At 49.2% G+C, this 16418-nt stretch overlaps 1 protein-coding gene across 2 annotated transcripts in view; it reads left to right on the top strand.

The window, feature by feature from the left end:
• The window catches only part of GRM4 (glutamate metabotropic receptor 4), a 217772-nt gene extending 208407 nt beyond the window's left edge, over positions 1–9365 (top strand). For both annotated transcript variants that reach the window (XM_034767394.1, XM_034767395.1), the window contains one exon: positions 8886–9365. In XM_034767394.1, coding sequence (XP_034623285.1) covers positions 8886–8935 — 50 coding nt within the window. In that variant the 3' untranslated portion in view covers positions 8936–9365. The remainder of the gene's footprint in view (positions 1–8885) is intronic.
• Positions 9366–16418: the final 7053 nt, after the last annotated feature.

Raw genomic sequence — 16418 nt, 5'->3', positions numbered from 1 at the left:
TTCCTGGGGGTTCCCTGTCGTTCCTGGCAGGAGATAGAGCAGATTGCCGCAGGTGTCTGTCACCTTGCCTCAGACTTGCAGGCAACGCCATCAAGTGGCATATGGGCATGCAGGGAGCCCGGGTCGGTTGTGCCCTCCAAAGGCCCCACGCTTGCACCGTAACAACCATGCTCAGAAAGACAGGGGGTCCCCCACTTCTGATCTCACATGGTCCACTCTGCTCGTGGCGCTTCCCAGCCCTCCAGTGGGCCCCTCTTGTGTCTTTATGCCATAAAGATCATTGTCAGCCAAAAATAAGCTAGAAACCTACTAATGTTCTTGCTTTGTAAGAGGCATTATACATCTGTTCTGAATCTGCAGATACACGGGGAAAGACGGTAACGACCGCCACCAAAGGAGCCGTTATAAACATTATGACCGTTATGAACGTTATAATGTAGGGTACTTTGCATAGAGACTCTCCAAGAGGGCTGAGATTTTGTTGACTGATAGCATGGCTGATCACTAGCGCTGACTTTGCTATCTGGGTGGGCTATTCACAGTGGGCCAGGTTGGGATGAAGGGTTTTGCATTGACTTCAGTGGGACTGCTTGGGTGAGGAACGGCTCTCCAGTGGGAGGAAAAGGTTCACAGACTGGCCCAGGAGGATTGGGGAATGCAGCCAAGCCAGATCTGCGCCTTTTTGGTTGAATTTGCAAAAACAGGAGCTTTTGTGAGCGAGAAAGAGTCAATACCTGTGAAATGGGTAGAATTTCAAAATGTGACATTCCACTGGGCAAAATTTTCACAGCAAAACAGCCAGGGAATGGAATCTTCCCGTGTTTGGCTGAGAAACCTGTCAATTCGCTAACATTTCATGAGAGGTGAAATTTGTGGGTTGCAACATAACCAGGATAGAAACCGTAAATATGTTTCCAGGCAATTTCATGGTTTGTTTTTCATTTCACCCTCCCTCTCTCTCTATTTGTCATTACATCTATCTATTTATCTATCTATCTATCTATCTCTGATGTAATGTGTCTGTCTGTCATACCTGCAATATCTATCTACTTCCCTCCCCCCTCTCTATGTGCTTTAAACAGATATATCAACAATCTTTGCCCCCTTTGGGTTCCGTTATCTGTACCTTCTTTTCTCCATGGCTTCTGCCCATTCCCCTTCCAGGTTAGAGTCTCAGAGGAGGCTTGGCCAGGATGCCTTAATTAGTGCTAACTGATGGCAGAGTTGTCCATGTGACTTCCCCATGAGTGGTTTTGGATTGGTCCCAAGTTCCCCTTGTGCTCAGACCCCTCTGATCTTTTCTTTATGCTGCCGTGCCTGCAGCCACCGAAGTCCCAGAGACAAGATTTGTTTTGTTGCAGTAAGGGCCGTTCTGTTCTGTTCTATTCTATTCTGTATGTGGTTTTGTACACTTCTCATCACTAAGGTATCAGAGCTCCTTTCAATGGACTTCTTCTTTGTTCTTTCCCCTGTCCACCTTTGACTCCCTCCACAGTCCATTTAACTGGTTTGTGACTCATCACCCACTGCAGAGTTCCTTTGGCTTTTGTGCCTCTCTCTGCATTCTTGCCTGTACAAAGCACTAGGCGATCCGGGGATTGCAGGAGCTATGCATTATCACAATACCGGACTCCAGAAGCTGCCTGTCCTTTAGTTCTTAGCCTGCATCAGCAACAGGAGGATGCGCGAAGTGTGTGCGCGATCATGTCCCCCTCTAGTGGCTCCTCTGTGTATTACACTAATATCTCGGATCACCCCAATCTGGAGCCTCTGAACTATATCAATTTGGGGCCCAAAGTCCCTGGACTACGTCCCACTATTCAGCATTTACTCCTAAAATGTTGCTTTTCCATTGGGTTGGCCTGACTTACCCCTTTCAGAGATGCTATTGCCAGAGCAATAACAATACTTAGCACTGATATAGCATCTTTAACCCAAGGATCTCAAGGCCCCATACAATCACTTCGTAAATAACCCTCCCACCACCCCACTGTGTTAGGTGGTCAGGTACCCGTATAACAGAGGCACAGAGAGGTTGACTCTCCCCCAGGCTATACAATGCATCAGTAGCAGAAGTAGAAATAGAATCCAAAAGTCCAGACTCCCAGTGCCTGCTGTCACTCCTATCCCTGCTCCCTCTCAGCTTTTCCACCCCCAAAACATGATGATCTATTTTATGGGGGGGTTGTATTATGGAAACCAACCAAAAGCTGGGCCCCGTTGTACCCTCCGCAGACCCATAGTAAGAGATGCTACCCCAAAGAGCTGATAGTCTAAATAGACCAGACAGCATTATTACCCCATTTTACAGAGGGGGAACTGAGGCACAGAGCGATGAAGTGACAGGATGATACAGGAGCCAGGAACTGATCCCAGTTCACTTTCCTCCCTATGCTTTGAGGTGGTGGGCAATGGGAGCCCCTGCCAGCTGTATCTATCAGGTGGAAGCACACAGCAGCGAGAGCAAGGCTCCGTTCTGCAGTATCTTTGGCTCCAATGCGTCTTGCATTTGGAATGTGGGTTCTCAGCCTGACTAGAAAGCTGGCACCGCGGCGTGTCGGGGACAGTCTCAGGAAGCCGATTGCATTATTAATTTGAGGGACAGTAGCGACTGTAGAGTTGTCAACCGCGGGAAGAGAAGGGCTGTTTTTCATTCTGTCACTGGCAGGTCACGTATCTTTAAATAAACAACAGAATAAATAATTTACAGGGCTTGATTGCAAGCAGATTGGCTATGAAAACATTGCAGCTAACAAATAGCGCTGTCAGCTCTAATTTCTTATGGCCCATCTAATTGTTATCTGAGGATAACAGCGTCTGAAATCTTCAATAAGGTTCATTTGTCAAGGCTGCACCAGCACCGGGTGGAGGGGTGGGGGAGAAATAAATAAGTCTCTGACTGCCACAATCTGCCGGAGCTGCTGGAGGGAAAGGGCGAGGGAATCCTGGGAAGGCTGAGAGGGAGCGAGGGCCGGATGGATGCCCCTTAAGGATTAATTGCCATCATGCATCTCAGACACCGTAAAGCCGCCAACCAGTGGGCAGTGATATCAGCACAGCCTTAACCATGCACAGGGTGGGGGAGGTCATGGGAAATCACTATGGATAAATAAGGAAGATTTAAGTCTGGGTTTTTAAAAACAATCTTTTTTTTAATGCATTTACAATATGTGGGCCCAGAGCATAATCTGCTCTGTTCATGCAATTGGGATGACTACAAGCCTATCTAGACCTGGAAAGGAGGTGCTTCTGTCTGTCTATAGTACCTAGGTGTCTTCGGGTGTCTAGGTGTCTGCCTGTCTGTCTTTAGTATTCTAGGAATTTCTCCCTCTCTCTGGTCTTGTCTAATCTATGCATCTAAATGACCTAAACTGCACCTACAAAATGTCAGGAACCAAAATGGAGGGGGGGCTGTTTAAGATGGGTCTGAAAATGGAGCCCATAGTCTGTGACCATCCTCTCCTGACCCTGTGCCTGCCGTCACAAGCTTTGCCTCCCAGAGGGGCTGGGGGCGGGTAGTGAGGGGGATTTGCTCCTCTCCAGTGTTTTATGGGCTGGAGCGCTCATGAATTTTCCCATGGTGTCTCTGTCTTCTCCCCTCTTTGTTTATGAATGGTTGCACGCATTCACTGAGGATTATGGTGGCAACATTCAAGGAGCCGGAGGGTTGCACCAGATTTGCATAGACATTTACATATATACATTTTTAATCAGTTGTAAATGTGCAGGCCCTAATATTTACTTGTGTTTGTGGCAAGCGAGTGGGAACCAGCAGCAGCGGCTTGTGCTTTGAACCACCCCCAGAGTTTAGCTGGAGAGGGCAGTTGTGGGTCACACTGTAGGCCTCTTGAGGGCTGCATATGTTTACTGAGCCATAGGTTGGCCGTTCGTGGTTTAGGTTGCTGGGCAGCACAGGGAGCATCTCGCTTTGGAGATTTAACGCACTGGCCAAGCGTGACTTTGTTCCCCACTAGTGGCCAGACCACATAAAAGGTTTCTGAATGTGCTAAGACCGCCATGCTAATAGACCTGGCCCTTTAGCTCAGGCAGCAGCCAGATGGTTGGGGTTTTTTGTTTGTTTGCTTTTATGTAAAGGTCCCGGGTTCAGTCCCTGTAGACGAGCCATCAGGGGAAATGAGGCCATGTGCTGGCACCCACTCACATGCTAGGTGCAGCCTGAAATTGAGGTGATCCTGGTTACTGAGCAAGTGGGGATCTGCACCCTGACTTTACCCTACTTTAGGTTGGTTGTCCTGGGACAGGGGAGCCGAGCACTGAATCAGAGCTGCGTGGGGTGATACAAGTCCCCTGCTCTCCATCTGCGCTTGTACCCTCCCCTCCTTCCATCTGACCAATTTCAGCACTGGCACGCTCCCCCCACTGCTCGAACTCCCCTCAGCGTTAAAGCTCTGGGTTTAGGCTCCCTGTCTTGGCTCTGTCCGTTACTGCACAAGCCCCATCTCTGCCAGAGCTTTGAAACAGATCAGAGGGATGTTGGGAGGCTGATGCTCAGGCTTTTGAAAATGACAAGAGAGAGGGAGGCTGGTCTGCTATCTCTGATCTTCTTCAAAGGAAGGGTCAGCTCCAGCTTCCTCCAGCTGGAGATATTTCCCCTTAAAGCCGTAACTGAGGGCTCGTACCGGGGCATATTCACATGAAAGTAATCTCACTGGAGAGGAGAACTTTTCCACCGTCCCTTTTCTAATTAGAATCCCTCTTGAAATACAGAGCAGGTCACACACTCCATCCTCTCTCTTTCATATCATTTAAGGGACACATAAATAGCCTCCAGTTTGTTCCCTAAAGGGATCCGTTTACAGTGCCACCTACATCCCTCGCTTTTTAAGGAAGGGGTTTGAGAAAGAACCAGGTCCCTGGCTGGGGTAAATAAACCAACGTCACTCTGTCCAAGTCAATGCACCTCTGTTGGTTTACACCTGCTGAGGATCTGGCCCAGAGTTTCAGTAGTCAGAGCCAAACTCCGTCCAAGTTTGGAAGTCCAGGTTTTGGTGCCGTCCCCCGTGCACTGGAGATGGATCAGAACCGAAACCATGGGTCCGAGTTATGGAGCTTGACCAGGTTCGTGGGCCTGGTGCTGCTTTCACTTACACCAGTTTAACAGCAGGGCAACATCATTGACTGAAGTGGCATTATTCCTGATTTACACCAGCGTCAGTCAGAGGAAAACCAGGCCCTCCATCTCCAGAATTGTCCCAATCAAAACCCTGGATCCAAACTCTGCCGAACTACCAGAGATTGTTAGCACTGTGGGTCAGGGACCATCTCATTGTCACGTGTTTGTACGGGGCCTAACACAAAGGGGACGTGGCCTCTAAGCGCTGCCATGATACAACTAACAGCAGCAACTTGGGAGTCCAGAATCCAGATCTAAATCCAAATGGTCCCAGTTTTGGGGGCTTTTAGTTTTGATCCCATGAGCAGGCGCCATTCCCGCCCTGCTCCAGATAAGGTTTGCACCTGCTGTCTAAGACCAAACTCACCCCATTTGGCTTTATTGCGAGCTCAGCTTGCAATAGCAGAACCTCTCCCCGAGCCTGGCAGTTCCTAGGGCTCCCTGCAGGATCTCTCTCTCTCTTTGTCTCCGGTTCCTTCTGACCCGAGGGTTGCTTGCCCCGTGTCTTGCCTGTGCTCATGGAGTTACAGGCTTCATCTGCCACCACGAGGCAGCAAAACTGACTCACCAGCTGTAGGCAGGGCTCTTACTTTGCTAGCAGGGCAGCTCAACAAGCGAGTCGCGCATCCCTCAGCTGGGTCACACACCCTGCCACCCGGTCAGAGGCCTGCTTTCCAGACAGGTTCAAGCGGGGAGCTTGGACCTGGGCCTATTTGCAATATAGGTCTGGGTGCTGTCTGCAAAATTTGGATCCAGACGCACCTGGGAACTTCCCCAAAGTTCAGCTCTAAAGCTTTGATCCAGCCCCTTCTCTAGTCGCGATGTTCCAGACCTGGAGAGAACCCCCTAAGCCCCACACCCGGATACCTGAAGGGGGTTCAGTGAAGATGGACCCCGGGGTCAAAGCACATGGAGTTTGGTTCTTTCAAGACCAAATCCCAATTTTCAGGGTATTGCAGAAACCAAAACCGCCCCCCGAACTTTGCCCGGCCCCAGAGATGATCCCATAGAGTTATAGGGCTTGCTTCTCAGCTACCCCCTTCCTTCTTTTGAAGTGGAGAGAGGGGAGAGCAAAAGTGGTTTTAAGCCAACTTTGTGCTCCCCGTATTCCGGGGCCATGTGGAGCCGTGCCCAGCTCCTGGTGTAAATTACAGCAGCCTCTGGGCCCTGAGAAGCGGAGAACAGCCACACTGCCGGGGATTCTGGCCATGCCCCTGATCCATCCCCAGTGCTGGGAGCTGGGAGCAGGGCTGGGGTAGTGTCCTTACACCATCTCTAACCAGCTGGAGCTGAGCCCAAGGGTTGGGGGGGGCGGTTTCTCAGGGGTCCAATTTTACCTATTCAAGCCATCAGAGCAGCATTAAAGCTGCTTAGAGTAACTGAGAATCTGGCCCAGGTGTTCACACTGGAACTTCAAAGGGGCCGATACAGAAGGGATGGGGAGTTGGGGTGGCGGAGGGGGGGCTTTCTCTGTCCCCATGAGGTTAATCTGTTACCATAAAAGAGGCAGGTTCCCACTGGGGAAATGTCTATTTAATTACGAGCGACTCATGCAAAATCTGGCGCCCTGAGACCAACCTGGGAAATGGTTTGCCTTTTCTTTGGAAATCACTCACAGTTCAATGCATGTTACCCCCGGGGGTGGGGTGGGGGGGAGAGATGAATTGCTCAGGACGAGCCTGATTGTCCAAGCGTAGCTGCTCGCTGACCTCTGACTCCGGGGTCCAGTTTTGCTGTGCTTGCTAGTGTGTTTGGGGAGGGGAGGGATATGATGGAGCCAAGGATTTGCCCACTCCCCACTGCTGTCCACTCAGTCCCCGCGCACCTGCACAGCAGTGGGCGGAGCCGCTGTTTTCATGCCCCACCTCCGTGTGATCTTTGGTTATGCCAGTGACCCACACAGGAGAGGTCGGAGCTGGGTATAGCCCCCTCCCCCCTTGCTCTGCCCAGCAGGCCTCACAACGAGCAGTGTATTGGCTCTTCTAGTGGCTCTGCTCCAGCTTCAGTTCTCATAAGAGCCTAAATATGAGATGAGCTTTTCTGCTCTGGCTGCTGATATTAATAATCTGAGGTAGCACTTTACAGGGCTTTCGATGATATTCATACGTAGGTGGTGCTTCTGTTTGTCCAGCCCCTAGCACAATGGGGTCCTGGGCAGTGAGTGGGGCTCCTAGGCATTAGGGAATATAAATCAGAAATAATAATATCCATTTTTCAAAGCACTGCACTCACTTTAGCTTGTTAATAACAGGGCCCTATGGGTTAAAAGGTATTTGGGTGCATGGCTTCTTTAAATGGTTGGCTAAAGCTGCCAGCCTGGACTCCTTTTAAAACGCCCTTGTCCTGGGGGCTTGGCCTAAAACTTAAGAGACTGATGTTCACTGAAGGAGTTTAAGATTCCTGGACTTTTGTCATGGATCAGCACTTGGAGACCAAGCGCTCATTGTCAGAGGTGCTGATGCTATTGGGCCTGATTCTCTGCCACCCTTCCACCCATGTCTAGGGGGGTGGGAATGCCTCCAGGCCAGCAGGGTAGGGTTCGCTCGCATGTTGCATTGCTGTACCTGACTACGCAAGGAGCAGGGGGGCGGAGAAGCAGGCCCGTTGACTTCAGTCACCGTTCAAGCTCCACTCTCCTGCAACGCAGGCCGTTCGCCTAAGGCACTCACTTTCGTGGGTTTGTTGTTTTCTACACCCACACGGATGAGCTGCCCCGGTGTAAGGCGGAACCGCTGCTGGTGCCACTTACAACTTGATGTGAGGGGGTGGCAAGTTGTGCGCGGTGCAAGCTCTGTGTTGCCTAGGTGCACTGTGCCTGCGTTAGGGGTTTGCACAGGTGTAACCTCATTGCCACAACTGCAGCCAGTGCACGTTTCCCTAGTCTAGCCAGACCCGAACACCCAGAGACGGCCCGATTATCTGTAGTCAGGGTTCGTTCAGGCGAGGCTTCCAAACCACCGGCTGCAGGAAGTCTGTCTCCGATTCTGTGGGCTCCACTAGGGCTAGTGTGATGTTTGCTGCTCACAATCTAGTGCCACAAGGATTAAATACCAGCTGCCTCCTGCTGGCTGGGAGTTCTGTGGCTTGAGATCCCCAGGGAGTCAGGACATCTCCCTCTTTTTCAGTGGCTAGAGTATATCACGGGATCCCCCTTCGTCCTGTTTCCCATGAAACCTCCCTCCACTCTTCCCTTAACTCCCTTCACAAACACAGGCACCTGTTCTGGATGCTTGACTTATTCTTTCCCCATCTTCAGCACCCCTGAGACTCCACCCTCTGCATCCTGTGTGGGGCAGGTGGAGGGAGGAGGTCTCCCCTCTGCATCTTGGGCCTTGTAGAACTGGGGCCTAATAACCTGCTTTGCGGAGGTGCTGAACGTCTGAGACTCTCCTTGGGTCCAGTGGGAGCTGAGCACTTCTGCAATCTAGGCCGTGGCTCACTGCCTTTGCATGGAGCTGCAGAATTGACCCTGGATGCAGCTGGTTGTATCTCTGCCTGGCAGTCTTCACAGTCTCATAGGTGCTGGAACTAGGGGTGCTGCCGCACCCCCTGGCTTGAAGTAGCAATTACAACCCAAATACATGGTTTCCGCCTTCAGCACCCCTACTATAAAAATTGTTCCAGCACCACTGCAGAGACTGAGCCTTATCTCATATTCCTGCCCAAGCTCTAATGGCGTGAAGGTTGGTTCAAGGTCGCGGTACGGGAAGTCTTCATTAATGATACATATGTGGTTTCTTTCTCCTTCCAGCTCTGGCTACCAAACAGACTTACGTCAGCTATAGCAACCATGCAATTTAACTCCAGTTGATCATAACCACCCCGGGATGAGTTGCTGGGGAGGAGGAGGAGAAGCCGGAGAGTTGAGTCGAATTGCTCATCGCAGGAAGTTGGGGGGTGGGGAAGTTGGATCCGATTGGAAGAGGGCATTGCGGGTGCCTAATTCTACTGGCTGGGCTGGTGGAGGATACTGCTTGGGAAGATGGCCATTAACGTCGGCAAAAAAACCAACCAACCAACCAACCGTCAAAACACACGCCTCTCGGGAGGAGGAAGAGAAATAACCGACCAGGGTGCACGTACAGTGGGCAGAGGTGACAGACTTTAATAAATCTTTGGGGGATTTTTTTCTGTATCTTGGGGAAAAAAAAATAAATTACAGATACCTTTTCCCTTTTCCACAATTTGTGAGATCGTTTGTGGTTGTGAAGAATCTCTCTCTCTCTCTCTCTCTCTCTCTCTTTTTATTTTGTTCATTTTCCATTTTTCTGTTCTCTTCTTCCTCTGCCTCTCTCCACTTTCTCTTTCTCTCTCTCTTTCTCTCTCTCTGTTTTTTTCTCCTACCAAGTTCTATGTGTTGCAAAAAAAAATTAAAGATTTTTTTTAAAAAATAAACAACAAAAAATTAAAATAAAATCTAGACTGTGTTCAAAGTGCTGATTTCTATAGGTGGTACAATTGATGTATGTGATGACCATATGGATTGAATTATGTCTGCTTTATGTACTGACCAATCAAAAAAAAAAAAACCCAACAAAAAACCCCCCTAAGTTCAGTGCCTGGATGTTTATGAATTATTCGATGAAAAGTGTAGAGCATGATCATTTTTATACGAGGAACTTTCTAATAAAAGACCATGGTTTTGCACTCAGCTTTTGTCTTTTATTGGTGCTTGTTCGTGGCTGGCTCAAGGGAGACTCTTTGGCTTATCAAAAAAAAGGTGAAGAGGTGACTTGATCGCAGTCAATAAGTACCTGTGTGGGGAAAAGGTTTCTGCTATCAAAGGGCTCTTTAATCTACCAGACAAAAGCAGAACAAGATCCAGTGGCTGGAAGCTGAAATGAGATACATTCAGGCTAGAAATAAGGTGCACATTTTTAAGGGAGGTTTATTAATAGGGCTTTTGTGCTTCAGGGTTTGTTAATTTCATTGGGGGGGTGGGTGTTGATAACTTTGAGATTTATGAAGATGTCCAAAAATCTATGAGAATGCAAGACATTTTCCTTGTATATTATATACATTGCTCATTACAGCAGTATATACTGTAATGAGTGGTCGCTTTGTAATGTTCCCTTGTGTACTTTAACATAGTACTGTTTCACCCAGCACTATGTTAAAATGTCATAGGGAACCTTTAGTGCCCACCACCAATAGGGGGACACACGGATCAATTAATGCACCACGTGTTTGTGAGCTCTAGAAATCACATTCCTGTAGTCTGCGTTACAAGCCCTTAGCTACAAATAACCAGTTCTAGTGTTTATCCAATAAACATCATTTTGTTTGTTTGTTTTTGTACTGGGGTGTTTTATTGGTGTTTCTCCATTAAAACCGAAAAGTCGTTCAGTGTACCTAGGATGCAGTGGATTCTCCAGCATGCGAAGGCGTGAAATTCAAGATCATAGGTGGGATTTTCAAATGCAGCCAAGTGATTTAGAAGCGTAAATTTCAATGGCTTTTGAGGGCACCTCTACACTTTGATCCCCAGATCACTGAGACATACCCACACTAGCTCTGAGCAAGCTAGCATGCTAAAAATAGAATGTAGCCATGGTGGTGTGGGAGAGGCTAGCTCCCCTGAAGACATACCTGTCTGTGACACTTGGGGTGGACCCAAGCGGCTGCTTGCATTGCCACACAGATCAGAGCTAGTGTGGGTATGGCTCCTCGAGCTGGAATTTACACCTCCAGACATACTCTGAGACGCTGGGGTGGTTGCAACTCCCACCCTGGCTCGCTTTCTGAAAGATGTGCTCCAGTTCAACCAGCCAGTATCGCTCCAGGAATTTTGAGGGGAAGGTCCCTGGCCTGTGTTTTGCAGGAAGTCAGACTAGATGCTCATGAGGGTCCCTGTTGGCCTGGAAATGAGTGAGGCGTGGGCCTTGACTGCACTAGTGGATTGAACGGGTTGCAGTTGAAGAGGCTCCATTGAAGTATAAAGTGCCTGATTCCTCTCTCATCCCAATGGATGCTGAGAGGCCAAGGATAGGTTGGAGACAGAGCCAGCCTCTCACAGGGCCGGCTCTAGGGGCAGGTGAGCAGTGTGGTCACCTGGGGTACCAACTTCCAGCAGGTGTCACATCCTAGGGCTTTTTTATTTTTTAGCTCTGCTCTGATTGGCCGTTTGTGGGTTTCCTGGCTCGGCCGCTGCAGCAAAATGGCTAGAGCCGCTCCTGTCCTCTCGCCCTGCGTGGGATTCCCTCAGAGCAGGGATAAGGCATTGTCAGGGTTCCTTCCCCACTCTGAACTCCAGGGTACAGATGTGGGGACCCGCATAAAAGCCCCCTAAGCTTATTTTTACCAGCTTAGGTTAAAACCTGGTATACTGTCACCACCAAGTGATTTAACAAGAAACAGGGAAAGGACCACTTGAAGTTCCTCTTCCCCCAAAATATCCCCCCAAACCCTTACACCCCCTTTCCTGGGGAGGCTTGAGAATAATATCCTAGCCAATTGGTTACAAAGTGATCAAAGACCCAAACCCCTGGGTCTTTGGACAATGGAAAAATCAGTCAGGTTCTTAAAAGAAGGATTTTATTAAAAAGAAAAGGTAAAAATAATCTCTGTAAAATCAGGATGGAAAATAATTTTACAGGGTAATCAGATTCAAAAAGCCCAGAGGAACCCCTCTAGCCTTAGTTTCAAAGTTGCAGCAAAACAGGAATAAACCTCCCTCTAGCAAAGGGAACATTCACAAGTTGAGAAAACAAAGATAAACCTAACACGCCTTGCCTGGCTGTTACTTACAAGTTTGAAATATGAGAGACTTGTTCAGAAAGATTTGGAGAACCTGGATTGATGTCTGGTCCCTCTCAGTCCCAAGAGTGAACAACTTCCCAAAACAACCGAGCACAAACAAAAGCATCCCCCCCACACCAAGATTTGAAAGCATCTTGTCCCCTTATTGGTCCTTTGGATCAGGTGTCAGCCAGGTTACCTGAACTTCTTAACCCTTTACAGGTAAAAGGATTTTGGAGTCTCTGGGCAGGAGAGATTTTATAGTATTGGACACTGGAGGGTTGTTGCCCTTCCCTTTATAGTTATGACAGGCGTGCTGGCAAAGCAAAGCAGGAACAGCTGCCCTGACGCTGCCTGCTCTGTAGCCAGACAAGGCCTCCGGCCTGCAAGGCTGTCAACCGGCCCCAGCACTGGGATTAAAACGGCTCCTAATGGCCTTTTTTGCTGGATCCCCGCGGGCAGGAGGTGCACAGGGAAATGGTGCCAGGAGTGATGAAGGAAGCGCTTGATGCGTCTGACATGGCTCAGTCAGCTAATCAGTGATGGCTGGTTAGCAATGAAAGGCAAGATTCTAAACACCAGGTTTAGAAAAAAAATCACTCTGAACTTGTAAAGCTGCCTGCAGTGACTCAAGAGCGTGAGGCCCAACCTCAGGACAGACTGTTAGGAAGCCAGGCACAACCCCCAAATTGGCTCTGAGTTCTATACTTCGATTTCACCAACCATTTATCAAGTGTAAACTTCTTGGGCACTGCAACAGCCTTAACATGGCCTGTCACAATCCCCATGGAGTACTCTGATCTCGCTCACCACCAGGTGAGTCCGCCTTTGTGATAGCTGATCCCTTACGCCAAGAATCACAGCAATATTAAGGTTACTCCCAGTCCCAAAGGACCAGTCACTTATCCCAGGTCAGTTGCTCCTTAGATCTCACACCAAATTGACCTGTAGTCAATTTAATAAACTATCTAAAGATTTGTTAAGTAGGAAAAGGAAACGAGAGTTACTTACACAGTTACAGCAGGTAAACATAGCCACACAAATGAGTTACACTCTTAAGTTTAAAAATAAAAATAAAGCTTGTTTCTTATAGAAGCGTCTAATGGGGCTTTAGGGCTAATCCAGGCTGAGCACTGGGGATCTCTTGCTTATGCCTAGTAAACCTGCCCCTCCCCAGAGTCCAAGCAGCATAGAGACCCAGTTCCTTCTTGCTAGGGGTTTTAATCCCCCTCCTCCCTTGTGCTCTGAACAGCAAACTCAACTGATGGAAGAAATTCACTTGCATGACTCCACTTCATTGGGGGAAGGGGGGAACCACAAAGGTCTTTTGTCCTCTTTAACATCCCATGATAATCTGCCTGGTGTCAATGAACCTTTCCCATTGGGCAGGATGTAACACCTTCTGTTGGAGACCAGCACGTCACACTAGCTAATGGCTCCCTCCTGTCTGGTGATTTACCCAGTCACAGAGGCTCATAAGACACCTGCTCAAATATTACCTTACAATGTGAGACACAACTATTATAAATGAGCTTAATGCATGCAGCAGTTCATAAGCATTCAATAAAGTGTAAAGACTAAACACAGTCTTATAATTGTAACACCTATGTTAACAATACACACAGATGAGCCAGACCAACTACAGCTATGTTTTGATCAGCGTTCAATTGAAACATGCGGACATTGACATGAGCTGGCACCTGGTCTTTTAGGGTCACAGAGCTCATGAAACCTGAGAGCCTGGTAGCACTGACTTTGGGCAGGAGCAGCCTGGGCCGCTTCAGATGGGCTTTGTCCCAGTCCTGAAGCACGTCCTACTTGTCCAGCCCTGAGTCCCTGCACTGATGAATCTGCTCCCCCCACCCCAGCCTCCCCTGCTGCTATCCAGCACCGCCACTATTCCAGCCTGGGTCACGCCACTCGTGCTGCTGTTATGCTGACGTCTTCATGTGTGTGTGTGTGTGGGGGGGGTTAACCTTACAGGGTTTTGGGTGTTGGCTAGCCTTCGTATCACTATCCCCATCCATGAGTATTTATTATTTATCGGTGTGGTGCACACAGGAGTCCCAGTCATGGCCCAGGACCCCATTGTGCCTGATACTGTACAAATACAGAACCAAAAGATGGGTCCCCACCCCAAAGAACATGCCAACTCAATAATCCTCTACAACACATGCGCTTCACGGTTGTTACATACTGTTAAAGGGCCATTTGTCATTTATTGACCCTTTCTAAACTATTGACAAAGACAACACTATAAAGCGAGACCCAATTGGCTAGGAGGGACTTGTTGACATGAACAGGTCACAGGCAGCAAATTGTTTGTGCCACCTATTCAGTGGGTCCAGATCCCTTCAGGGTCTGTCTGCACGGCAAAGAAAAACCCATGGCTCTGAGGCCCAGAGCCAGGGTCAAGTGACTCGTGTAGGGCTAAAACTAGCAGTGTAGATGTTTAGACTTAGGCTTGAACCCCTTGCTAAGTTTCAGAGCCCAGGCTCCAGCCTCAGCCCCAGCCCAAACCCAAACCCAAACAGCTACACTGCAATTTTTCGCCTTGCCACCCTAGTCCCATGAGCCTGAGTCAATTTACCCCCCCCCCCACCTCCCCCAGTAGCAAGACTTGGCACCACAGGGTTTGCTTTACAGCCTAGATAGATTCTTGGAGTGGTGTGATCTAGTGGCTAAGGCCTTAGTCCCTGTGTTAGAAATTATGGGTTCTAGGCTCTGCAATGTCATGGATTAGCTGGGTCTTCAGCAAGTGGTTTAATTTCTGTAGGCCTGTTTTCGCTCCCATCGGTTGTCTAGTTAGAGTATAAGCTCTTAGGGGCAGAGAGTGCCTCTCACTATGTGTACATACAGTAGCTAGCGCAAAGGGATGCTAATTTGGAAAGATGAGGATGGTTCGCAAACAATTCAGGAGTGGAGCAAAGGGCTCCTTTTGGTGGCTAGTTTTAGTCACACTTAATCAATCAATAAGCTGTCAAATGAATTAGTTTGGACCTGCAACTGAACCTGCCCACAACCTCACCCGCCCTGCGAACCAACGCTGGTCTCTCAAGGGAACGGCTGTGCCGGCGTAGAGGACAGCATGAGGAAGTGTAGGTCCACGTGGCCCTTAAAGAAGCTCAGAAGTTGCTGCCATTGATTTCTCGGGATCCCTTCTCCCTTGGGGTGTCAGCGCCAGGTGGCAATTAATTGAAGCCTAAACATTGCGAAGAGCTCGGGGACGACTCTGCTCCTCGTGGCTCGCATTCCTCGTCAGGTACTCTAGCTGAAAGCAGTAGATCAGCAGAGGTGAAAGGGGACAGTGAGGTGGAGAAACAGATGCGTGGAGGGAGAAAACCAGGAAGGGAGAAGGCTTTGCTCATATAACCACCACAGTTATGCCTAGAACCTATCAAGCGTCGATCACTTTATGCTAGCATAGATTCTCCTGGGCTGGGCCTGCAGCCTCTCTTTGCCGCTGCTTTATGACCTGGGCCTGTTTTCCCTTCCTTCACCAACATTCAAATTGTCCTCAGTCCCAGGCTGGCCAGGGAACCTATGGAATATCTGACCTGCAATCAGGCAGTGAGATTGGAGCATATGTAGCAATACCCAAGCTAGCTTTGATTCCATGAGATTAAAGCTAGCATGAATAGCAACAGCAGTATACCTGTGCGGGCCAGTCAGATGAGTACGTCCCCAGGGACGTGGCAGGGTTGTATAACCCCCTGCTGCCACAGTTTCACTGCTATTGTTATTAGCCCTAGTGAAGTCAAAGCTAGCGCGGGGATGTCTACACATGCAGCTGTCACACCCGACTGCAATGCAGACATACCCTAAATCCCAGCGGATGGAGACAGCTAGCGCTGTAAGCCATGCATGGGGTATTAGGGACTGAGTGTCCCAGCCAGAGAGGCTCAGTTGTGTTGGTTGTGCACAGCCAGACACAGACTAAAGCAGAGCTGTCACAAAGGTATCAAGCACGGAGCACTCACTGAACACCAGGCTGCTATGGTGCCGTTGGTTCATGCATTGCTGCTCCTGGCCCCCAGCAGTTTCACCGGTCGGCCTTTTCTCAGCTACTGCGGCCCACGGCTCTTTTTTTGTGCTCCACAGCCTGGCCCAGCATAAGCTTTCAAAAGCATTGACATCCAGCTTCACTTTCGGGAGGTGCAATCGGCACGTTTGCACCCCTGGCCATTTGTACCTGTGAGTGGGGCCAGCCTACAGCTCTGCAGCCATAAATACAATTCATACTTCAATTGCAGGCATTAAAATGTGTGGGCAAGTGACCTGTGCCCTTTTACTACATGTGCTGCCCCCAAGGCCTTACCTGAGATGAGGGGCCCTTGTATGCTAGATTCCTACACCTAGCAGCACTCCCTGCCCCAAAGCGCTCATGGTCTAAACAAAGATGACAGGAGAAAGCTGGGAGACTGAAAGGCTCATTATGCCTTTACATATGGGGGATTGAGATGCAGTGATGTGCCCAAGGCCATAGAGGGAGTCAGTGGCAGAGGCAGGATCGCCTGAGTCCCAGTCCATTCCCTTAACCACAGAC

Source organism: Trachemys scripta, chromosome 4 (assembly GCF_013100865.1).
Source record: "Trachemys scripta elegans isolate TJP31775 chromosome 4, CAS_Tse_1.0, whole genome shotgun sequence".
NCBI lineage: Eukaryota > Metazoa > Chordata > Testudines > Emydidae > Trachemys > Trachemys scripta.
This window is presented reverse-complemented; position numbering and strand designations above follow the sequence as displayed.